This window comes from Rhinichthys klamathensis, unplaced genomic scaffold, assembly GCF_029890125.1.
Source record: "Rhinichthys klamathensis goyatoka isolate OS25496 unplaced genomic scaffold, OSU_Roscu_1.1 h1tg000230l_1, whole genome shotgun sequence".
In the NCBI taxonomy this organism is placed as follows: Eukaryota; Metazoa; Chordata; class Actinopteri; order Cypriniformes; family Leuciscidae; genus Rhinichthys; species Rhinichthys klamathensis.
Window position 1 is genome coordinate 257,158 of NW_026606754.1, and position 24,775 is coordinate 281,932.

At 40.3% G+C, this 24,775-nt stretch overlaps 1 protein-coding gene across 1 annotated transcript; it reads left to right on the plus strand.

Moving 5' to 3' along the window:
* The first annotated feature begins 1,054 nt into the window (after positions 1–1,054).
* LOC130099477 (E3 ubiquitin-protein ligase TRIM35-like) lies at positions 1,055–23,022 on the plus strand. The gene is made up of 6 exons (XM_056265183.1): positions 1,055–1,599; positions 20,199–20,294; positions 20,498–20,728; positions 20,846–20,868; positions 20,950–21,068; positions 22,464–23,022. The coding sequence occupies exons 1-6, from the start codon at positions 1,204–1,206 to the stop codon at positions 23,006–23,008; spliced, it is 1,410 nt and encodes a 469-aa protein (XP_056121158.1). The 5' UTR covers positions 1,055–1,203; the 3' UTR covers positions 23,009–23,022.
* Positions 23,023–24,775: the final 1,753 nt, after the last annotated feature.

The following is a 24,775-nucleotide window of genomic DNA, read 5'->3' on the forward strand; positions in this document are numbered from 1 at the left end:
AGTGATATGTAATTTAATTTACTTCCTCTGTTTTCTTTTTTTTTCTCTACTGTACTTCATATTCAAATTGATTGTACTGTATCCTTTACTCATGCTGTCATCTGTTGTTATCTAATCATTCTTATGTCAATAAAAAATAAATAAATAAATCATTAAAAAAATAAATAAAAAAAAGATCAGTGATTGTGACACACTCCTCCCATGTAAAGCGACCTTGAGCCTTCATTGCCCTCATCCACCGATGAGTCTTGGGTGTCCAACACCTTGTCGCCGGTGTGTGTTCGTCCCTCCTCGGACACTGTTGGTAAATCCTCACCACTGCTGAGCGGCAGCGACACACAAGCCTTGAGTTTCAGAGATACTCTGAGCCAGTCACCTCGCCATAACAATCTGGCCCTTGTCAAAGTCGCTCAGATCTTTATTCCTGCCCATTACACTGACAAAGATTTGAGCATGACAGAAAATGAATGTTGAATTTTCTGATTGGTGTTTTTGATGTAAACTCCCTTTGCGCTCTTTTTTGTTATTTAGATATTTATTCTGTTGTACAGCACAATGGCCAACTACTGTTGTTGTTTTTATTAAATCAACATAAATCTACATAAATCAATGATAATAAATCTTTTGTGTTTTATTCAATGCAGGTCCATTTTGAATACATTTTACCTGAAGAAATCCTGACGCTCCTGTTTGTATACACCCAGAGGTGATCATAAACTCTTACAACACTAACCAGGAAGAGACTGACTTGTTATTTCTCCTTTCTGTCACGACTTTGTCTCAACAAAAGCAATAAAGAATAAGCAATCAATGGATGTGACAGTATTATATGACCCACTAGAAGGGACAATCAGTCTTATTTTTTTGGAATCAAATTTTTATGTAACTGACTTAAAAAAAGTTACGAAAAAAAATGGTTGATTAGCTTGTAAGACTAGTTTCAGTGGTTTATGCAACCGATACCAGAAACTCCACCCTCTTACAAAACCCACCAGGAAGTGACTAGTCATTATTTCTACCTTTCATTTTTACTGAAAGCTAAATCGAGTGAAGAACAGAGGAGGACACATTATATTAGGATTTTTGTGTATTTCTGAATGAACCTAGATTAGATTTGGATTGTAATAGTTATTTACTCTTTAAACCAAATTTCAGAAAGTGAAAGTAAATTGTAGATCTTTGGATCTTTTACAAGACGAGGAAATGGATTCAAAATCTGTGGAAGAGCTTTCTTGTCCTGTTTGCTGTGAAATCTTCAAGTTTCCTGTTTTTCTGTCCTGTAGTCACAGCTTTTGTAAAGAGTGTCTACAACAGTTCTGGAGAACTAAGAAAACTCAGGAGTGTCCTGTCTGCAGGAGAAGATCCTCAAGAGATGATCCTCCAGTTAATCTCACATTAAAAAACTTGTGCGAGTCGTTCCTGAAGGAGAGAAATGAGAAACGTTCATCAGGATCTGAGGAGATCTGCAGTTTACACAGTGAGAAACTCAAACTCTTCTGTCTGGAGGACAAACAGCCTGTGTGTTTAGTGTGTATTAATTCACAAAAACATGACAATCATAAATTCAGACCCATCAGTGAAGTGGTTTCATCATATAAGGTAAGACAAATGTTTCTTGTTTCACATGTAAAGAACAATAATTAGTCATAAACATAGATACCATCACATTCATGCATTACTATTTCAATGTCATTTTACTCAACTTTATATGACATTAGTAGTATTAACATAAACCATGTGTCAAAAAAGGTGTTTTATGACTTTGATTTATGGTTCTGAGGTTCCCCTGTCTCTGATTTATGATGGGGCAGCCGGGGGCGTCTGCGTGTCTAGGCTGCGCGACGCCATGTGACATCATCCGTGCCGATGTCCGGGGACTTTTAAAAGACAAACAAACAGATCAAACAGATGTTAAATTTTCGACTGTTTTTTACGACTGGGTTAATGAACTCACACCTCGCAACTTGCCATTGTAGTTTTTATGGTATGAGGTGTGCCTTTTTCACAACTACGTCACTACCTACGTCTTTTGTTGCAGTTTTAAATAAGGTTAGGGGTTACACTGTTGAACACAGAAGACATTCTACGACTTTCCTGATACAAGGGCTACTCCGAGAACTCCTAAAACCCCTAGAAAGGTTATGTGTATTTCGCCGACAAGAGGACCTGTTGAAATGAGAGAAGATCTAACTTTTGCTCCAAGGAAAAAGCTAAATGTTAGCTTGACAAGATTTCTTCATGAAGACAGTGCTCTTGTGAAACAGGATTTCTCAATGTCTGGTGGTCGTGTGGTGAGGTATGTGTTTGACAAGGTGATGCGTACTGTGAAACTCTACACAGCAGATGTTGAAGACGATTTTACATCACAGACCCCATGTGTGATTTTCCACAAGAAGGACTGGTTTCTGTTTTTCAACTACGTTTGGAGAGATTTGAACGACTGTGGTGATGATCCGTTGTACGTAGCCGAGTGGGATGGCTCAATTCCTGACACAAGATTTCGTGTGGTCGGGGACCATAGTAAAAAGTTACCAGACGATTGTGTTTATATTTTCTGCTGCAACGACAAGACAAAGCTCTGCGAACGTGCGTGGCCTGTTCGTGAATCTGAGCATCACTTGTGCTACGACATGAAATTTTTGTTTCAGTGGAAAGATGTTCGTACGCTTGACAACGTATTTACATGCATTGACAAGATGTTTAGATGGTGCGACATGTATGACCGTTACAGTTCTGTAAAGATTAAATTGTTTCACCCTGAGCAGGGCGTTACCAACGCTGAAGACCGCCTCTTAACCCCACCCACGTATTACAGCCATTAAAAACGCCTGCAGATCGGTACAATTGCTACATTCATTCACCATGTCTCAAGAATCTACAACAGTCTACTGCTACACCAACAACCCTGAGGCTCCCCCAGCGATGCCTGATGACAATGCTACGCCGCTGGAGCCCCACCCACAAACTTGCGACAACAGTTGGTTGGATAAATTTTGCATGGATCTTGGATATCACAACATGACCTTCCTTACAACACCATACGGCAACACTGGTGCAATAGCTGGAGCTGCGGCCCTTGCTGGAATCGACAACACAGACAGTTGCATCCGCTCGGACGGATTCAAAATCATAAAAGCGACTGTTGTGGTCCTTCTGGAACACGTCATCAACAAAAAGCTGAAAGAAATCTGTTTGGGTTGTGAAGTGGATCACCCCAGTCAGATTAGACATTCCTGCCTGTTTGAACCGGGTCCCTATTTCTTTGACGCCTACTTTGAGGAACTGACACGTAATCTGGTGAAACCGGACCTTAAGCACATCGTTGCTCAAGCATTGAGCCGTTGTGGTTTAAGGGTTCACCCCCAGAGGATTCAAGGTTCAGTGGAGGCTATTTTACATGAACTGCGTGACGAAGTTTTCATTGTGGAAAAGCTTCGTGAAGTCAGAGAGAAAGTTGTGGACGTCAGCAGCGAACAAATTGTCTATGACGCTGTGGACAGCTGGAAAGGTATTGTCCAAGTTGAGTGACTGTAACACCGACATGGGGAATACGTGTTTTGCAACAGGTCTGGCAAAGTGTCTACTTAAACAACGTATTAGATGTGAGATGACCGGCTTGTTGTATAAGATTATTAATGAATGTGCCAATGTATCTGTTACTGTAAACAGATGTGCTGTAGATACCAATCGTTTTACAAACCTCATGAAACAAATGTCTGTTGTAAGAACTGTGTCAAATGAATGGACAGATTTGATGCGTTTATGCGTTAATGCTGGTGAACCAATTTGTGTGACTATCAGAAAGATTTTAGACCTGATGACTGAATGCGGCAGCTGTATTAGAATAGCTGATATATTGTGCTTGTGTACATATGTGACTGATCTATGTGTAGACATATTGACAAGAAACAATCAGGCTGATGTTTGTGAAATTATTGAAACCCTGGTTGATTACATTCTTGAAAAAAACATTGTGATGTGTATAAATTTTTTACACTACATTGATGCTGTATGATACCTTTGTTTCCTTTTACTGTTTAAGAAATAAAAACCCAAATTACTTAAACCATCTGTGTTATTCTTTTTGTGGAGCGTGAAGTGGAAACATGTCAGAAGAAATGAAAAAGACTTATTACACACCTTCTAACCCTGGTTCTTTAGGGGGGAAAAAACGCTTAAAAGAAGCTGTTTTAAAAGAAACGGGTGTTCGTTTAACCGATAAAGAGGTTTCAGACTGGCTCGCTGGCGAGGATGCAAATACACTACACAGAACGGCCCCACTAAAATACAAAAGGAATCGGGTTTTTGTCTACGGTATCGACATGGAGTTCCAGGCCGATCTAGTCGATATGTCTGCATATGCCCCGGTAAATGACAACAACCATTTTTTGCTGACATGCATCGATCTCTTTAGTAAATATGCATGGACAAGGGCTTTAAAAAACAAGAGTGGTGTAGAGGTCTCTAAAGCTTTTGAATCCATACTGAAAGAGGGACGCGTACCACAGAAATTACAGACAGATAAAGGAAAGGAATTTTTTAACAAACATTTTCAAAATGTAACAAAAAAGTACAATATAGCCCATTTCGCAACAGCCACAGAATTAAAGGCATGTGTTGTCGAGCGGTTTAATAGAACCTTAAAAGGTAGAATGTGGAGATATTTAACTGCTACAAACTCCAAACGTTACATCGACATACTTCAAGACATTACACAAGGATATAATGCGAGCCATCACAGAAGCATCAAGATGAGGCCGATTGATGTGGGGGAAGAAAACGAGTCTGTGGTGCTGCATAACCTATATGGTGATACCAGACCTCATAGTGTTAACCCCGTATTTAAATACAAGATTGGTGACGTGGTTCGAATTTCTAAAGTCAGAGGACCGTTTGCAAAAGGGTATGAGGAAAACTACACACAAGAGTATTTTACTATATCAGCGTGTATCCCACGAGAACCCCCTGTTTACAGATTGAGTGATTACGACGGGGATGTTATCGACGGCGTTTTTTATGCGGAAGAATTGCAAAAAATATTTGTCAGTAAAAACAAGACATTTAAAGTTGAAAAAATTTTAGATAAGAAGACGAAGGGTCGCAAAACATTAGTGCTGGTAAAGTGGCTCGGATGGCCAGCGAAGTTTGCGTCATGGATCGACCAGAAAGAATTAGTTGATGTACAGAAGCCATAAATACAAACCACACACACAGGATGCATACAGTTGTATAAAAACCAGACATGGCTGAGGGTGGATTTTATGTCACACTACCCTGCAACGCTTCGCAGTCTGTATACCCTAATAATAAAATCTCTAATTATAGAACAAGACTGGCTACCACTATAAATATAAAAGGAGAATGGGAGGTGGGGCTTGTTCAAATTGAATATCCTAGAAGCTGGTACACCTTTAACAGCAATGACGCCGTTTTCGAGATAAACATTGGACCCACCACGACCGATGGTGAAAAGTACACTAACAGCTTACGCCATGGTGTAGATGTGAAGAAGACCAGCTTATCGAAACTACGCATACCAATAAAAACAGGGTATTACGACAATGTCCCATCTCTAGTTAGTGTAATAAATGATTTAGTAGCGCCTCAGGGGGAATTCGGTTATGACCGCGTAAAAAACAAAGTATTTCTGAAAGCAAAACCTAACATTTCAATGACCTTCCATGGAAAACTAGCCATTATTTTAGGATTGAAACCAGGCGTCCCTATAGGAGATTCTATTCTGCAAAAAACAAACCCTGAAAAAACTAATTATGAAAAGGATATTGTAACATATGCAATGCATCAGTCGGACATACACGGTGGTTTCTATACTCTTTATATCTACACGGACATTATCCGTTACCAATCAGTGGGTGATGCTTTTGTACCGCTCCTGGAGTGTGTACAAATAACAGGGGACAACAATAGCACAGTCAGTGTTCGATACGACAAACCCCACTACGCGTCTATCAACAAATCAGTCATCACAGATATTGTTATAGAAGTGAAGGACGATCAGAACCAGCACGTCCCATTTTCTTACGGGAAAGTGTGCATCAAACTTCACTTCAGGCCTGTAAAACACTTTGTTTAAAATGGCATATTTCAACAATCACAATGTTGACCCTATGCGTTACGTTGCCTATTACCAGAATCAGGCAGGCAGCGGGCTCCCCGGGTATGCAGGAGGGGGTGTTATGTATGGGTCCGGTTTGGGTGGCATTTTTCGGGGGCTCTTTAGAATGGCTATACCCCTACTAAAACGAGGATTTAGCATAGCCAAGCCGCATCTTAAATCAGCTGCAAAAAACATACTAAGCGATGTTGTTAGTAATACGTTATCAAGATCTTTTAACAACACCTATGATGCTCAAGACGGATCCGGACTAATGGTAATGGCTCGCAAAAGAGCATCTAGGCCGCCAGGGGTGCGGAGGAGTGGCCAGAAGCAGAAGAAAACAAAACAACCTCCCAAGAAAACATCAGTTGTAAACATCAGCTCTGTTAAAACAATATTTTAAATCATGGCGTTACTACACAACATGTCAGAAGAGTGTTTAAAGACTGAACTGGATCTGTTTACTGTACCACTAACTCAAACAGCAATTGAAAAAAACACTTATATAGAAGTTCCACCACTATCAGCGATATCCGACACATCTCCGCTGGAATTTTTTATTGCGGGGAATGGGGAGGATTACATAGATCTAAACAACACATTACTTTTTTTGCGCCTCAAAATCACTAATGCTGATGGGACGGATATTGCAGACGGAGATCCCGTAGGTCTTGTGAACTATCCTGGAGCTACGATTTTTTCACAAGTGGATGTGTCACTTGGAGATCGGCTTATATCACAGAGTTCTAGCACATATCCATACCGTTGTATGATAGAATGTCTTACCAATTATGGTAAAGATGCCCTTGAAACGCTTTTCTCAGCAGGGCTCTTTTACCTGGACACTGCGGGCCATATGGATGTGGCTGACCCTGCTGCGGGAAATCGCGGGCTGACAAAGAGAGCAGCCTTCACCAACGCTAGTAATGTGGTCGAACTACTCGCACCTGTTCACAGTGACATATTCTTTCAGGAAAAACTATTACTTAATGGATTAGATCTTAAAATTAGAATGACTAGAGGTAAAGATGAATTCTGCCTGATGAGGAGCAACGCCACAGCGTATAAACTAAACATCCTGTCTGCATCGCTATTTGTGAAAAAAGTGTCTGTGTCACCGGCTGTGAGACTGGGTCATGCACAAGCCCTTCTCTCAACCACAGCCAAATACCCCATCGACAGAGTGTGTCTGAAAAACTTCTCAATACCTGCAGGCTCACGTGTCTGCAATCAAGAAAACTTATTCTTAGGAACTCTACCGAAATCTCTGGTTCTAGCTATGGTTGATAATGATGCATTTGTGGGTGCCTATAATAAAAACCCATTTGCGTTTAAAAACTATGATTTAGAATTTTTGGCCATTTATCTGGATGGGCAACAGTACCCAGCGAAGCCCCTGCAACCTGAATATGAAAATGGTTCTGCAGTACGGGAGTTTTACCAGTTAGCGCTGGCTTCTGGAAGGCATCTTAAAAACCAGCCTCTATGTATTGATAGAGAGGATTTTCTGCACGGCTATACACTCTACGCGTTCAATTTCACACCGGATGAAGAGTGTAGCCAGCACGTATCGCTTATCAAAAGTGGCAATATTAGACTAGAAGCGCGTTTTAGACAGCCGCTACCACGTACGATTAACTTAATTGTTTATGCATTGTTTGATAGTTTGATTGAAGTGTCAAATCGCCGACAGGTCCTGGTTGATTACTACTAATACATTCAAATGAACACTGTACAGCTTACGGCTGTCATGGATAAGGTTTCATGCGATACTTATTTTCTCGGAGTTCTACCATGTGACTACCTACCAAAAAACCCTTTAAGAAAACTACCAGCAATGGTTTTGATCAATACACATCCTTCAGGACTCCCAGGGGAACACTGGCTGGCTATCTACATAAATGAGGATGGTGTAGGATGTTTTTTCGACAGCTTCGGTAATAAACCAGATTATCATGGTTTTCCGCCGATTATCAAAAACTTTTTAAAGCTCAACTCTAGTCAAGTACTACATTCAACTGTGCAAGTCCAAGATTTTTCATCAGATACATGTGGACAACATTGTGTGTTCTTTCTCTACCACATGGCAAAGGGATTTGATTATGATTATGTGATGAAATTGTATACCAACGATTTTATTAAAAATGACAAAAAGGTGTCAGCATTTGTGAGAAAACTAAAACAAGCACCATGTAGTGAAATTTTTTTCAAATGTGTTCAGTGTGTACAAATGGGTGAAATGTTCATGTCTCATGCTTAATATTTTAATAAAAACAACTAAAGAACGGAATTTTGTTTCTTTATCCCCACTTTTATTACACATACATCACATCATAAGTTCTCAAAAAAAAAAAGAGAGAAATTGAGAACACAATACATACAAACTGTTAGTTTAAAAACTTAACCACTGACTCAGGTCGAGATTGGGTGAATTGAACACGAGGTCTTCTGGATATTTTGAATGTATCGGGGTGCCTGGAAGGGCTTTCTGTTTCTTACTCCTCTTAGATGATCCTGTTATAGACGTGGTCGATTTGGTTTTGAAAGAGTTAATTGCATGTCTGACATTAGTTTTAGACATTTTATCTAAAATGTAACGAACATTTTTCACACTCCTCTGTGGAATATTCTTTAAAATCTCATCTGCAAAATCACCTAAATCGTCATGGGCACGCACATGGCCTGGTGCGGGTGGGTCTTCTTTTTCAACATTACTAGGCTGTGGTAGCCTTAATGTTAATGTACCGGATTCTCTATCCCCTTGTCTAGTGAGTGTTAAAAACCGCTGCAAAACACCTGTGTACATCTTAGCTTTTTCATGGTGATCCAGATCAGACCTGTGCAAAATATTTCTTATAGTCATGTCCAGGTCATTCTCCACAACCTGTTGTATAGACTCTGTTGTTAGAGGATTTCAGCTTATCCAACTGGTGTTGCGGTACTAAAAACATCTTCTCGGCATACTCCATCACCAAACTTTATTTAGATGTAACCAAACTGGTTATAAACGGGATTGCCGCACTTAACAAAGGTAGTAGAAATCCTCCTTGTTGGTTGATTAACCGTCTTTTACGTCTAACTCCAACCTTTTTATCTGCAACAATTTTGATCTCACTTCTTCTTCTCTTCAGTTTCTGATATTGCTGTGGTGTTAGCGGAATATTACCGTGGACTACGTTAAGAGCTACTTCACACAATGTCACAATGAGTTCGTCTGCAGCCGCCTCTAAAATAACGCGTCTTTGTTTAGGCGTGGCTTTTAATAACAATTTTAAAAGAGGTAGGTTTCTTAAAAGTCTTGCAGACATTTTCAAATCTCTCTGTCAATGTTTTCTTTTCTGAATGTACACAACTGGATGTTGTGACAGAATATCTGTTCTGAGACGGTACTGTTCTGGTGTTTTCGCTTTAAAGTCAATCAATAGATACCCGAAAGGGGTGCTGGTAGCATTTTCATAACACTCCATAAAGTATTTTGTGTTCCTGGGGTACATCTGCCGCGCTAAGACATTAATTTGGGTATTGTCTCTAGGGTTTTTAAACAATACCAAATAATTAGTGTTCAAACTGATAGTCCTACTGGATTTACCTTGAAAAAATAAGTTTTGTACGATATATATTGCACTCAAGCTTCTATGGTGCACATAGTTGGTAAACAAACGTTCAACTTCTGAATTGCTGCTAGCATCTTTCATAACATCATCCAATATCACAAAATTGGTCTTGTTGGTGGGAAACAAGCGATCATCATTCAGAGTCTGCGGTATACCTTCAATAAATTTAATATCATACAGTTTCAACAATTCATCATACATAGGTTGCCAGCAGTCATAAATGTACACAATGTTTTCAATTTTTTTAGAAATTACACTTTTAGCATTTTCCAACAACTTTTTTACAAAAAATGTTTTTCCTGAGCTAGAAGGACCGCTTAACACACATGAAAAAGGATGTTGTAATCTAAAATCAAAACCATCCGGGTCTACCACACCCCGGTGCCCAAAAACGTTGTCAGTAGCCATATGGTAGCGTAGTTAGGTCGGGTAGCAGTACACGTTTGTTGTATACGACTTTAAATTTTTTCACAACTGACTTGTTGTGCAATGTGAACTGCTTTTTGTTCCTCACTATACTGTCGGTGTACGCGAGAATGTAATTACTGTCACCCCGCCCCCTCACATATTGATCGACAAGCCCAATTAATGTGTCTAACCTAATGGTCTCGGAGTTTACAGCATTCAGCATTCAGTGTGACCCGTAACTTTTCGGACCACTTGCCGAAAATTCCACAATATGGTCTCCATCCCCAACTTCATCAGTAAGGTCACCAAGATATGGCCCCAGTGGGGGCTCATATTCACCCTCTTTAGACGTGAACACAACACTATCTGTATCGCAGTAAAGCAGTCTATCACCCAACCTGTCCATGAGATCATAAAGCTCTAACCGTGCATGGGCTGTTGTAAAAGCCCCGAGAAAGACGTTAATGTCACGAGTCTGGGTCCCTTTCCCATTTGCGTAAGCCCACTGAACGATTGCAACAGTGTCTGACACAAATGAGAAATGCTTGAGGTCATACTCAGTGCCAAAAATGTATCGGGCAAACTGTTCAGGGTCTGTTAGTATTTCGGTTGTCGGTAACTCCTCGCGCATACTGAACCTCCCCCACAAAGAGTTAAGCAGTAGCTTCATGATGGATCTACCTGCAGCATTAAACTCAATCTTGTCCAGATTCAGCTTAATCCCTTCTTTCTCAAAGTAATCTCTAACATACGATTCTTTGTCAGCGTCGGTCACAACGTCTTTTGGAAAACCTGAACTTTCCTGTTTGAACTGTAAAAATGTTTTAACATAATCACAAAACAATGTTTCAGAGCGTTGGGGAAAATGCCAGACCTCATCGATTTTTGTCACTACATAACCCTTCTCAACGGCTTTTAACAGTTCAATGCTAACCCAGCACCCATGAATTGATCTTTCCTCATCAGTATGCACACACGGGTGTGTCTGGTTCTGCTGTTCAGCACACGTGCTGCAAAGCGGGAACATTAACTTACCCCCGGTCCTATAAGGCAGTACGGGGTGAAGCAACCCCCGTGGCGGAAGGACTGTTGCCTTGACGAGTCCGTAATAATCTTCAAGGTTTTGAAAATCCTTGTGTATTATTTCCGGATGCCCAATTGGGTAACATTTTCGAGCCTGACAGTAGGGATATAGTGATGTAAAGTCAACATACCTAATCCGCTCGCCCTCCGCAACTTTGTGATACAGTTTTAATGCGTTAGTTCGGCCGCCGAATAGAGCTTCACGGGGTTTCAATCTTTCAGTGTGTTTGTAAGTGGACATGAAATCCATAACTGCAACATCACTCTGTTTAGCGCGCATCCATGCACATTCCCAAATCACCTCGACCTGAAGACCGTACACACGCTCCAAAATTTTCTTTCTTTTCTTGTCGTCGCATTGTCTTCTCAAAACGCCATAAGGCACTTTTGATAAAGGGTTTAGGTCGTTGGGGTTATAACATCGTTCACAACCATGAAAGAAACATCCGAGAAATTCGAATGCTTTTTTCACGTTGCCATCGTCGTAGAAACCATCCACATAGTATTTCCCAAATGACGCCTCACCAGTGTTTAAAGCATGTTGAATTTCTATGCCCCGTGATTTTCGGATGAATTCGAGCCATTCAATTGAAATGGTCGAATAAGTTTTGTTCTGGTTGGTGTACGCATTGTTACGTGTCAGAGCTATTGTGTCTTTTGGGATGTAGTGTGTTTTATATGTGGCCATACATGTTGCTGCCAAAGTGGTGTAATTAAATGGATCAAGGCCTGTACACAAAATGAATTCGTCGCGGTACTTCATGCATGCCTCCCTCAGCAAAACGACATCATTTTTACCATAAAGCGCGAGTTCTTTTTTAAAATCGAACACTTTGTCAGATGTGGTATTGTACCAATCATCAAACGCAGCCCTGTCTTGGTTCGACATTGTTGCATACCCGTAAAATTTCTTGTCAGGGTACGGGCCTCTGTAGTTGTCATTTTCAACGCGGTTAAAGTGGTGCGGAAAATACCCCTTCTCTGCATTAGTCAGATTAAATGCAACGGGTGTCTTGGCCAGACGCATTGGTATGAAGGAATATGAATCAATAAAACGTTGCTTGAAAGCTGTGTCATACATTAAGATTAGCCTGCAACCTTGCATTGTGATTTTAGGAGCAATCCCCATCTTAGTAAAGAATTCCAAAATTATGAAATTGTCAAATCCTGATGCATTGTGCGCGAGCCATGTGTAATTAAGGTAACGTGGTTGTCTGAATTTTTTAACGAGACGATCCACACAATCGGTCCCTTCAGCCACGAATTCCTCACCATTAAACGTGATAGCACATACAAAATTGGCAACGTGTTTACCATTTTCATAACGGGTCTCAAAATCGTAGAAAATGTAACGATCGTTCGGCATCTCCGGCTTAACTGGTTGGATAAAACACTGATGCATACCATCGGTGACCAAACTCTCACCACAGTGCACACAACGATCTGCAGGGCATTTATGGGGTTTGGGTTTAGTGCCGCTGACATGGTAACGTCTATTACATTTACCGCAATATTTAGTCACGTCGCACTGCGTGTGTTGCATACCCCGAGGTGGTTTTTTATGCATCTCGAAACAATAGTCAGACTTACAGTAGCGCAGGCAGTCGCCGCAATGTTTTGGCTTTTTGGGGTGTTTATGACATTCCGGGTCATTACAGACATCGCAGATGTACCGACATCTGTGATCTCTCCTAGGGATGGCCCGATACCGATACTGGCATCGGGGATCGGGCCGATACTGTCCTAATATACTCGTACTCGTACTCCTAAAAATTCGCCGATACCACGCACCGATACCACGTACATTTTGCAAAACGAAACTGGCCGCCGCGAGTGCTTTGTCGAGGTGAACTGAGGCATAGGAAAGTATAATGTCGGCGGTTTGGGCTCATTTCAAGATAAGGGATGATGACAACAGCAAGGCAGACTGTGAGTTATGTTCAGCTAAGGTGTCGAGAGGAGGGAAAGAAAGTACATCGTTTAACACCAGCAATCTAATTAAACATCTGAAGACGCATCATAGATCTGATGGCCGAGCGCGCGCGCGGGCGGTAATGCACTCACTCTGTGTGTGCGGGTTACGGGAGAATAAAACGATTCGCGGGACTCCCGCAAACTAGAAATATCTATGAATAAAACATAAAAACTAAAAGATTTTTATTCATCTCTTGCAGAAAAGCAACAAGAACAACTACAACAAAATAGAAACGATTTACAGGCCAGAGTTTCTATTCATAACATGGTTACAGCGTTGAGCGATGTAGCCAATCACAGACATATGTGTTGATTTCTTGAACGCAATGGCCAATCAGAAGCATTTAAGATAGACTCCCCTCACCGCTCAAAACGGACTTTTTTGTTCAGTGCTGATTTCTGTATGCTGGCAAATCCTCTAATTATAACAAACAAAGTGTGGATATTATGAAAGATTGATTGTGCAGTCAGCTTCATTGATAATAACAGAGATGTGTGAGATCGTGATGAACTGTCAGCTTTTAGGATTTATTAAGGGAGCGCACTTTGCGCGCATTCAGTCATGGCAGACCATGCACGCAGTAGCCTGCTTGCTTTTATGTTAAATTAACAGTGGTTTGTGTGTTAATACATTTATTATTTTACTAATTTTTATTTATTTTTAGACTTGTTAAAACAAGCAGAGAAGAAAATAAAAACAGTCTTCTAACCTGTGTTCTAAAATAGTCGTCTTCTTTTCTGGGAGCCTATTACTTTTGCGGTAGAAATATCGGTATCGGTACTCGGTATCGGCAAGTACACAAATGTAAATACTCGTACTCGTATCGGTTTGAAAAAAAATGGTATCGGGCCATCCCTAATCTCTCCTACAGGTGAATCCTCGGTGGCAGAACTCACACACGTATGGGGTGCCAATAAATGCACGTAGATTTTTAATCATAAAATAATGATTGTCATGCAGGTACAAAAATACTGTTTTAGGATGCGGATCGTCTGTGTTTGTATACTTCTCCAAAACACCCGTATCAGACCGATAGAAGACAACTATTTTAACGCTCAGCATCTGTTCAAACCGTCTGATGTCATTAAACGCTATCTTGTATTGATCACCATAGCCAGCTGACTTCTGTATTGAAGATGCTACAGACTCAAGCTCTACGTGTGGTTTCTGTGGATTTAGGAAATGTGCCAGACAGATTGCAAAACAAAGATTGTTTGAAATGTTCGTGGGACAGAACAGATTAAGTCTGTTTTTGGTAATCACTTCATTGTGGGCAAGATCACGGATCTTTCGATAAACACCGCCGTGTTTACTTCTCGCTATCGACAGTCTTAAATTCAATCTCTCATCATACTGTACGTCAGAGTTGCTCTGCATTATTTTTTCAAGGTCGTTTATAAATAGATCTACACTATAACCATTGCTACCCGTCAAAAGTGTACTAACATCTGATGTCAAACTCGATCCCCTCAACGTGATGCTGATTAAACACCCGTCTCCGCCTAACAGTTTGGAAAACTCCACAATTTCAGAAAGTGTGTCATGTAAAAACACTGTGTAGGCTGCTAAATCTGTCGAAGATATCTCTCGCAAATTTATAAGCCTGTGGACTTCCAGACCATTGAACCGTGCTCGTGGCAGTACCGTGTACCCACTAACATCACCACCTACTGTTACAAGTGATTCTATATCTCTATCTGTGAGACCCATATTGGGCGCTTCAGGGTTGAGTGTGCGATGTGTCTGTGTACCTGGGCCCTCGCCTGACTGGTGAAAAGACACAAGATGATCAAATGCAGAATTTGGTTCTGGAGGAGGTTCTAACACCTCTCCTGCTTGTTGGGTATTTACAACATGTTCAAAATCATTATTTGGGTCAGGATCCTCATCGGACATTGATCTCACGATGTTTAATAATTCTACCAACGTATCAGTTGAAGACTCAGACCTATTCATATCCTCCACAGTCTGTATTAAATAGAGCAATGTTTCTGTGTTACTGCACTGTTCGAGGGGCACCACGCTACCATCGTTTCGTCTAAACCTAGCTACCGGACCCTGATCAAAACCATCTGGCTCCCGACAACGTTTAGGCATTTTTAAATCAGATATTTTTTATTTTATTTATTTAAATCACATGTAGCAACACCTTAAAAACTATGGATAATAAACCCTGTGTCCATACAGTAAAAAAAAGATAGAATGAAATACTGTGACAAATGTTGAAGAAAAAAACAAAACAAAAAAAAAACACAGTATGCAAAATATATATATATAAAATGTTGTCAACTCACCCAAGTTTCTTTTTAAGCATGAGCACCAGTTGCTTTAACAATTCTGTAGTCAGGCCTTGTTCTCTGGCTACTTTTTGAACAGTACCACTATGCAACCGTTGCGCTGCTATGCATTGTTTAAGCCAAATTCCCTGTTGTTGTTGTGTTGACTCATAAGCATCTAAACGTCTCTCAATGGCATTAAGGCGTTTGTCAAAACGTACCTCGAAGGCATTCAATGCGGTCTTGACAGAGTCCTGTATCAGTCCGGCTATGTGCTGATTGTCTATAACGGGTTGTGATTCCTGTTTGTAAGCCTCCTGATTTGAAGGCAGCTGTTCAGGGTCGGATTCTTCCACGACCACGACCCGTTCGCTGGTTGGAACAGACTGCGGTGTTTCTTTAGGGTCGTTTGTAAATACACAGCCGTCCCACGCTTGTATCAGACCCTCACTCCAGCTCTGAACATCATTTAAATCGGGAACTACGACCACCTCTGTTAAGAAGTAGAAAAGGGTGCAAACAAAAAAAAGTTAGTACAAATGTGTGTTAATATTATAATGATAACAGTAATATTAATATTAACTATATTTTCTAAGACTAAAAATAAAATAAAAATCAGTCTGGTACTAATGTAGCATTAAAAAACAATACGTAGTGTCAAATTCTCTCTCTCTCTATATATATATATATATATATATATATATATATACTAAACTAGCGTATTGGCACATTATACATCCACAAACACATTCGACCTCTCACTATCACATTCAAATAAACAATATTTATCTTTCTGATTCAGTGTGAACAGAAAACAATCCATCAGCTTTTGTTCATTACTTACTTTTATCAGCTGATCGTCTTGGCTTTTTTGGGGCAGATGTCTGTGGTACGTCTCTCGATGACCCATCAGCAGAAGCTTTTGCGTCCGCATGGGACACCACCAGTGTTGTGTGTAACGCGTTACAAAGTAACGCGTTACAGTAACGTAACTACTTTTTCGGGTAAAAAGTAGTGTAACGCGCTACTACTGAAAATTTGGTAACGAAACGTAGTTCCTTTTTCAATTCGGCGCAACGTTACTTTCCCCAGGGACAGATTTGACAGCGATCTCCGTCATTTGATAGATTTGACCGCGATCGCCATCTCCGTAGTGAACGCCCCAGAGAGAGAGATGCACATAATGGATTACATAATCAGAGAGTAGCCTATTTCTTTTCGTTTTGAATTGTTTCGTTTAAAGACATTTCAAGCTTAAATTCTATACGTTGAGTTTCGGTTAATTTATGATGAGATGCTCCAGTTCACGTGCAATGCAAGTGACCACGCCGGCGCTTCCATGATTATATTGTCTCCTATATTTGCTTCTTACTTGCAGGCATTTGGTTGATAAAAAATTGATTAAAATTAAGATACAATTTATACAAAACGAAATTCGCTTTAAAGAAAGGCTTTCTTCAAAACAAAACTTAATGAAGTGGTCAAAATCATGTCTGATTGACTCAATGTCTCCCGATATATTGCGCATCCATCTTACTCGCGCTGTTCACTTTTCATAATCAGCATAGATGGAAAAAAATAACATTATAATATTTTAACAAATATGAAACTAAATGCGCTTATTTAATGGCTACAACACGTAGGCTATAGTAGGCCTACAGACTCTCGTATATTGCTGCACATTCATTTAATTCTGAATTTTGCACACATAAGTTGAAAGGCATTTGTTTACGTGCATTGTAAAACATATCTGCAACATTTATCAAGTTCACGGATAATTGTGCGTGCATTTATTAATCATTATGATACTAAAATCATAATAAAGTAGGCTATACTATGTACAAAAAATCAGATGAGCCCAGAATATGAACGCAACACGTTTAATTACACGTTAAGCATTTTCCTCCCATAGAAAACCATTATAAGAACGCTTAATTTGGCTTAATGCAGATTAGAATGTCCCCTTATTATGTCTAAATATCAAGATAAGTTTTCTTTTTTTTCTTCACCATGCGGTTCACTTCCATAGAATACAGCCTGAATATAATTACTTCCAGAAATGATTTTTGGGGGTGCTAACGGGGTGCTTTGGTCTTTCTTGGGGGCTTTCTTTCTAGCCCCTCCCTAGCGCCGCCCATGCATATGCCTATCCATTAACCGGCATTTCTTCATAAATATTACAATTTTTGATAAATGCATTATGCATTTATGGCATTATATATGGCATTATGCATAGTAGAACTTTATGTAGGCCTACACATTTAGGAACAGATATTGGGTTCTGCCCAAAGGCAAGCAACATAAAAGTAACGTAAAAGTAACGAGTAACGGAAAAAGTTACTTTCTATATGGGGTAACTAAGTAAAGTAACGGATTACTTTTTTTAAAGAAGTAACGAGTAACGAGTTACACTACTTTTTAAAAGTAACTTCCCCAACACTGGACACCACTGCAGCTTTACGTTTCAACTTATTTTTTGGTTTCGCCACTATGCCCTTCAAACTAGCATTATCCGGATCATTCACACATTCAGACACCCCGACATTGCTCACAACGTTTGATAAACCATCTGTAAATACATGTGTTAAAGTTTTAAAACAAAATCAACAAACCATAGCAGCATAACATTGTTTGATAAAGGCAAATTACAATGCACTTACCCAAGGGAATAACTCCAACGTTAGCAGACTCGCTGCCTCGCGGTGGTCCATGTACTATGGCCTTGATAGTTACGCGTTTCGGCCCTGGTAAAAACAAAAAAACCCAGAGAAGATAAGATATTTTACACACAGCCACAACACTGTTTAAACACGGGTGTAACAACATTTAACAATACCTGGCACAAGTGCTTCCGTGATCGCTCGTGAAGAGGCAACAGCGTTGTGCGTAGCAGCAGCTGTGCTAGGTCTAGCCACGCCTCCTGGCGAAAACAAAACAAAACATCATCCGTCACACACACGCACACAAACACACACACACACACAACGTATGCAACATTTAAACATAATTATACGTACCACTCGCTTGATTCAGGAAGTTAAGCTCATCTACTAGATCGAAGAGACTCAAACTGTCACCATCTGAAGTGTGCAGATAAAGCCTTAAGTAAGCAATAGAACAGCGACGCTCGTAAACAAAAATAATCATCCTTAACAATGTTACTAAATAATAAAAAATACTTACTGTTAAGACCGGATTCCATCTTCTTGCACTCACGTATCCAACAACACAATATGGCTTGGAAAATAGTTTGAGAACGAGGATAAAACTGCAGAGGAGCGTGACACGAAACACAGCGCGCAGTGACTGTGCTCGCGTTCAACACACATTTATACACGCAGCTTTTGGCGAAGTGTGAAAACGGGCCTCCCCAGCAGACAGAATACACAACGACATAACACCTATCTCGCGCAGGTAGACGGCCAATAAACCCGGAAGGCCAAGGGCCAGACACCTTTCTTTTACACTTCTGGCCAGGATGTCAACGCAGGAGGATGTCACATGGCGTCGCGCAGCCTAGACACGCAGACGCCACCGGCTGCCCCATCATAAATCAGAGACAGGGGAACCTCAGAACCATAAATCAAAGTCATAAAACACCTTTTTTGACACATGGTTTATGTTAATACTACTGACATTTACTGTGCTGTAAAAGTATTTGCCCATCCTGATTTCTTATGTTTTTGTGTCTCATACTAAATAGTGGGGCCTTTTTCATGGATATCATTATTTTGAAAAAAAAAAAAGAGCACAATTGAGCGACATCTTTAGTTCAGCCTCATTGGAGGGTTTTCAAGCATGAACTGCCTGTTTAAGGTCCTGCCACATCTTCTCAATTGGTTTCAGCTCAGGCCTTTGACAAGGCCACTCCAAAACTGTAATTGTGCTTTTTTGAGTCGTTCAGAAGTGGATTTACTCACTATTCTTTGAATCATTGTATTGTTGCTTGAGCTTCAGTTTGCAGACTAGAGATAGGATATTGTGCTTTTGCATTTACTGATAGTAAAGCAGAAAAATTCAATTTCTACGATGTTGTTCTTGGCCTTTGGTGACTTTGAGACACTTCTGGGAAGGTTTAGTTCATTTAGTTTAATTATTTTTTTAGTTCCTGGGAAGGTTTGCTACTGTGCCGAGTTTTTCCCATTTGGATATAATGGCTCTCGCTGTGGTTCTTTGAGTCCAAGAGCCTTTGAAAAAGCTTTGTAATCCTTCACAGACGGATGTATTTCAATCACTGTCTTCATCATTATTCCTGGAGTTTCTTTCACCTTTGTCAATAGTGTGTTACTGTTTAAGACCTTTTAACCAACTTCATGCTGTTGAAAAAGTCCTATTTAAGTGTTTATTTGATTGAACAGGGCTGCAGTGATCAGGACTGGTTGTGTTTAGTCCAGCTGAACAACATTATAAATACAGTTTCATAGATTTGAGGAATTGGTAACTATGGGGCCAAATACATTATCACGCAGGCCCAGTTAGTATTGGATAACTGTTTTGCTTCAGTAAATAACATTGTCATTTACAAACTGTACTTTCTGTTTACTCAGGTTGCCTTTGTTTTATGGTAAGTTTTAATTTCTGAATCAATTTAGTATGAGATTTACACAAAAACAGAAGAAATCAGGGTGGGGGTAAATACTTTTGCACAGAATTGTATGATCATATCACTGTATTTTCTTCTCTTCGGTGTAATCTGGTGTTTATGTATTTTTGTTCAATTATAGGAGGAGCTCAATACAGCACTGAAGTCCTTACACCAGAAACTTCAACACAAAGAAGAAAAGAAAGGAGAGTTTGAGAAAACAGCTCAACACATCAATGTGAGGAAACAGAATCAAGAGTCATTTTCATTACAGCTCTAGGATCACTTTATACAGTTATAAATTGATATATTTAATATAATGGATTCCAGTTGATTATTTCTATAAATGACAAGCAGCTTCTGCTTCTGGATCTGTTATATGTCGGGTATCTGAGATTTGTGTTGACTGAGATGACTGAAGTGAATGTGATTTGATTTCAGTCTCAAGCTGAGCACACAGAGCGTCAGATTAAAGAAGAGTTTGAGAAGCTTCATCAAGTTCTCAGAGACGAAGAAGAAGCTGCAATCACTGCACTGAGGGAGGAAGAGGAGCAGAAGAAGCAGAGGATGAAGAAGAAGCTGGAGGAGATGAACACACACATCTCAGCTCTTTCACACACACTCAGAGACATGGAGGAGATGATGAAAGACAATGACGTCTCGTTTCTAAAGGTGACAAATCAATCTGGCTTCATTCTCTGTGCATAAAACAACTTGTATAGAGAGACTCATTGACAGTGAGAGTGTTTGATAAGATATTAAAATGTTTTCACTCTCTATATTTTCCAGAACTATAAAGTCTCGATGGAAAGGTAAGTGAGCTGCTCGTATCTCTTCTCTCAGTGGATCTGAACTCAAATTCACTGCAGTTCTGACTCCTGAATGTTCCTCAGAGTCCAGATCTCACGGCCGGATCCACGGATGAGTTCTGGAGCTTTGATTCATGTGTCGCGTTATCTGGGTAACCTGCCGTTCAGAGTCTGGAAGAAGATGCTGGAAACTGTCCAACACAGTGAGTCTCAGCAGATTTAACACCAGTGCATATATATATATATATTGAAATTAATATATAATAATAATAATAATAATAATAATTAGGGTTGGGTACCGAAACTCTGTGCCAATAGGGAACCGGTTCCGATGTAAACGGTAGTAACCAGACCGAATAAGAACGAAAATTTCGGTGCCTGATTTCGGTGCCTGACTTTATTAGGCACACACACACACGCAAGGTCTCTTGGTCTCTCGCTCTCTCCCTCTCCGGCTCTCGCATGCGCGCTCTTGCTCGCAAGGTTTGGCTGCATTTCACGTGTAAAATTACGTGTCAGAACGCCTTCTGGGTGTGCCGATAGTCTGAATCCTCATTGGCTAATGGCGCGGGCGCCGCCTCGACGCACTTACGTCGTCATATGTTGGCGCGCGCGCGCCATCTGCTCCTCAGATTTCTCTGCCGAAAAAGGAAGCTGGTCGGCAGCGCGAGGAGCTTGGCAGCGTCTCGTTCCCTATTGAGAGATATGTTACACCAGTAACCAGAGATGTTCTCTTTCATAGGTTCACTCAACGCTGCCAAAACGTTTATTGTGTGAATCTCGTAAAAATATTTACAGAATCTGACAGCTGTGGATTTGCTCCATATCAAAAGTAACTTTCTCTGTCTTGTCTGTCGGTGTCAGTGTCCTCTTTGTCCGCGATTTTTCTCTGCGTGAAAAGGGTCAATTGCGTGAGTCTCACGCTCAATGCGTGAGAATTGGCAGCTCTGCCTGCTAGTAATCTCTATTAATCTCCAGTATTATTACATTGTTTGATACAATATTTATATTGTTTTATTTGATATTATGTAAATGTGAATTTTTAATTTATATTGGTTTATTTATTATTACCATATGTTACTTGTATTTATATTGTTTAAAGATTTAAGTTAATATTGTGTCCAGTTTGGCCCTGTAAATAAAAGGGTATTATTTTTTGATAAAGTGTGTGCGGTTTCGTTTTCTTAAGTACCGATTCAAGAACCGTTTAAGCACCGGAACCGTTTAAAAAATACCGAGTAGGTACTGGTATCGGATAAAACCCAACCGATACCCAACCCTAATAATAATACATATCATATTAAATTACTAAGTGAATCTGAACTGTATTTCAGAAAATCATCAGATCATACAACAAACTCATAATGAAAAGTCTATTCCTCATGATCTATGTTTATGTATTACGATACAATAGTGTTTATTGAATACTGATATTAAACCTGGAGTCTCAATCCATTCTGACAGTAGACAGTACCAGAGACCATTGTTATGATAGCATGATTTATGATTTTTTTCAACAAAGTCTTTATGTGTGTTTTACATTTACATTTCTAATACATCATATCTCATCCTCTAATCTGATGTTATTCTCTTTGCAGCTCCGTTGACTCTGGATCCAAACACAGCAAATCCTTATCTCACACTCTCTGCTGATCTGACCAGTGTGTCGTACAGTGATGAAGATAAAACACTTCCTGATAATCCAGAGAGGATTGACAATTATCCATGTGTCCTGGGATCTGAGGGCTTTAACTCAGGAACACACTGCTGGGATGTGGAGGTTGGTGACAATACAGACTGGGGTCTTGGAATAACCACAGCATCAAACCAAAGGAAGGGAAAGGTTTTCTCTAAGTCTAATGTCTGGTATGTGTGGTACATAGACAGCAAATACGGCTCACAATCCCCAGAGCAACCCGAGACTGTCTTTACTGTTAAACAGAAGCTCCAGCGTGTGAGAGTTCAGCTGGACTATGGCAGAAAAAAAGTGTCATTCTCTGATCCTGTAACTAACACACATTTACGCACATTCAGGACATCCTTCACAGAAACTGTATTTCCATTCTTATATAATCACTGCACAACTTCTCCTCTGATGATCTTACCAGTTAAACTGTTTATTACAGCAGAAAATCACAGTTAAATCTGATTCTGCTTCTAGATTAAGGCCCCGTTTACACGAAGGGATTCTGAGGATTCTGATTGGCTTGCATGGATTTATCCTTCTCCCTACACTGCCCCCCATAGGTTTGGCATAGTTATGATGGCGCTCGCGGCGTATTTATGCGGGTTGTGTGCACGATGTTATTATTGAAAACGGGGGGGGGGGGGGGGGGTATTCATTTCTCTAAATACCCGGCTATGTGTAAACGTAGCCTAATACAATTTAGCAAATTGTGATTCAATAATAACACTGTAATCAAAGGGTCTCATTGATCAATCACACTTACATGTAAAATTTAGAGCCAATTTTACACTTGTGTTTCCTTGAGGACATGTTTGTCTCTTTATGATGTTTTATTAACAAGGTTCGGGAGGAGCAGGTGCAGATAATTAACCCAATCAGCACAAGTGGAGATCATGATTCAATCAATAATCAACTCAGGACAAGATAAATAACAGCAGAACCCACCTTTGTTCCTTGACAGTTTATCAGCATTTGGCCCCACAGTACCTTCCTATCATGTCCGAATCGAGCTCTTCCCGTTCGATGAAGAATCTTTCATCCGTCAGAATCAGGAAACTTTGCCGCAATCCTCTGGTGTTATCTCGCGGGCGTCAGGCCAAACAAACGGGTCCTCGCCACCGCGGGCGAAACATCCGCAATTCCTGCCATAGAGAAATGGACAATAAGGCAATGCCGCCCTCTTCACGCGAAGGAACGGGCTTTCCTCCAGCGTCAGGCCGCCGCAGAAGGCCCTAAGTAAGCCGCGCTGCAGATTCAATCCCGAGTCAGTCCACACTCTCAACGCCTGCCGGCAGGGGTGCCGCCAGAAGTTTTGGGCCCTATGGAAACCAAAATTTCTGGGCCCCCTACATTTTTTACAGATAAAATTTAACCCAATTAACATGCCCAGTATACTTTAAAAAGATACTTAGCACATTGCATAGTTAAATGTCTAAAGATTGGTACAAAGAAATAGAAATATGTTCTTGTTTAGCCAAAAGGGAGAACATTTATTATCTCAATTGCAATTGCAAGCACAACAGAACATAATGTAAACATATTGACATACTAATACTTCCAAGTCAAACTCAAATGGGTCAAACTACTCAATCAGGAAACATTAGCTTATTTGTATTGGCCTATTTAGTTTTCTTAATATAAAATATAAAATATCTATTTAGTAAACTCCATATAGCCAATATTTACTACAGACATGTTTTATTCAATTTTCTGGGGCATTTTATTCACATGAAGAACGTCAAGTTTGACAGCATAGATCATAGCAGAAGCACTTGTCACTTCACTTCACAGAACACACGACACACACAGGGCAAACTGATTTTGTACTTTTTTAAGCATGTACTAGATTACTTTTTGCACACAGTCACAATCACTTCTTTAATGCTGCGTTCACACCAGAGGCGAATAGCGCGTCAAATTCGCGCCTGCCGCGTCTAGTTATACGCGTGAACACTTTGAATCCATTCGCGCGTCAAGAGTTAACAAAAGTTTAGACTGGCTGCCTGCACATTCACTGTTCTATAATGGTGTGTGTTCACACCGAACGCGAAAAGAGCGTCAAATACGCGTCTATCGCGTCTAGTTAGACGCTTGAACATTCGCTGAATCGCTCGAGTTCAAATTTTTTTTTAACTTGCGCGGAAGACATTCGCGGCAAACGCGTCGCCCAATTTGCGTCATTCGCAACGCCCGGCGAATTAATTAAATTCGCGTTCGGTGTGA

What these genes read in the sequence shown, in the direction of transcription:
- LOC130099477 (XM_056265183.1), top strand. Translation starts at nt 1,204, where the DNA reads ATGGATTCAAAATCTGTGGAAGAGCTTTCTTGTCCTGTTTGCTGTGAA. An exon ending in ATGACGTCTCGTTTCTAAAG is followed by an intron (nt 20,729 to 20,845) that starts GTGACAAATCAA and finishes TATATTTTCCAG; the next exon opens with AACTATAAAGTCTCGATGGA. An exon ending in TATAAAGTCTCGATGGAAAG is followed by an intron (nt 20,869 to 20,949) that starts GTAAGTGAGCTG and finishes AATGTTCCTCAG; the next exon opens with AGTCCAGATCTCACGGCCGG.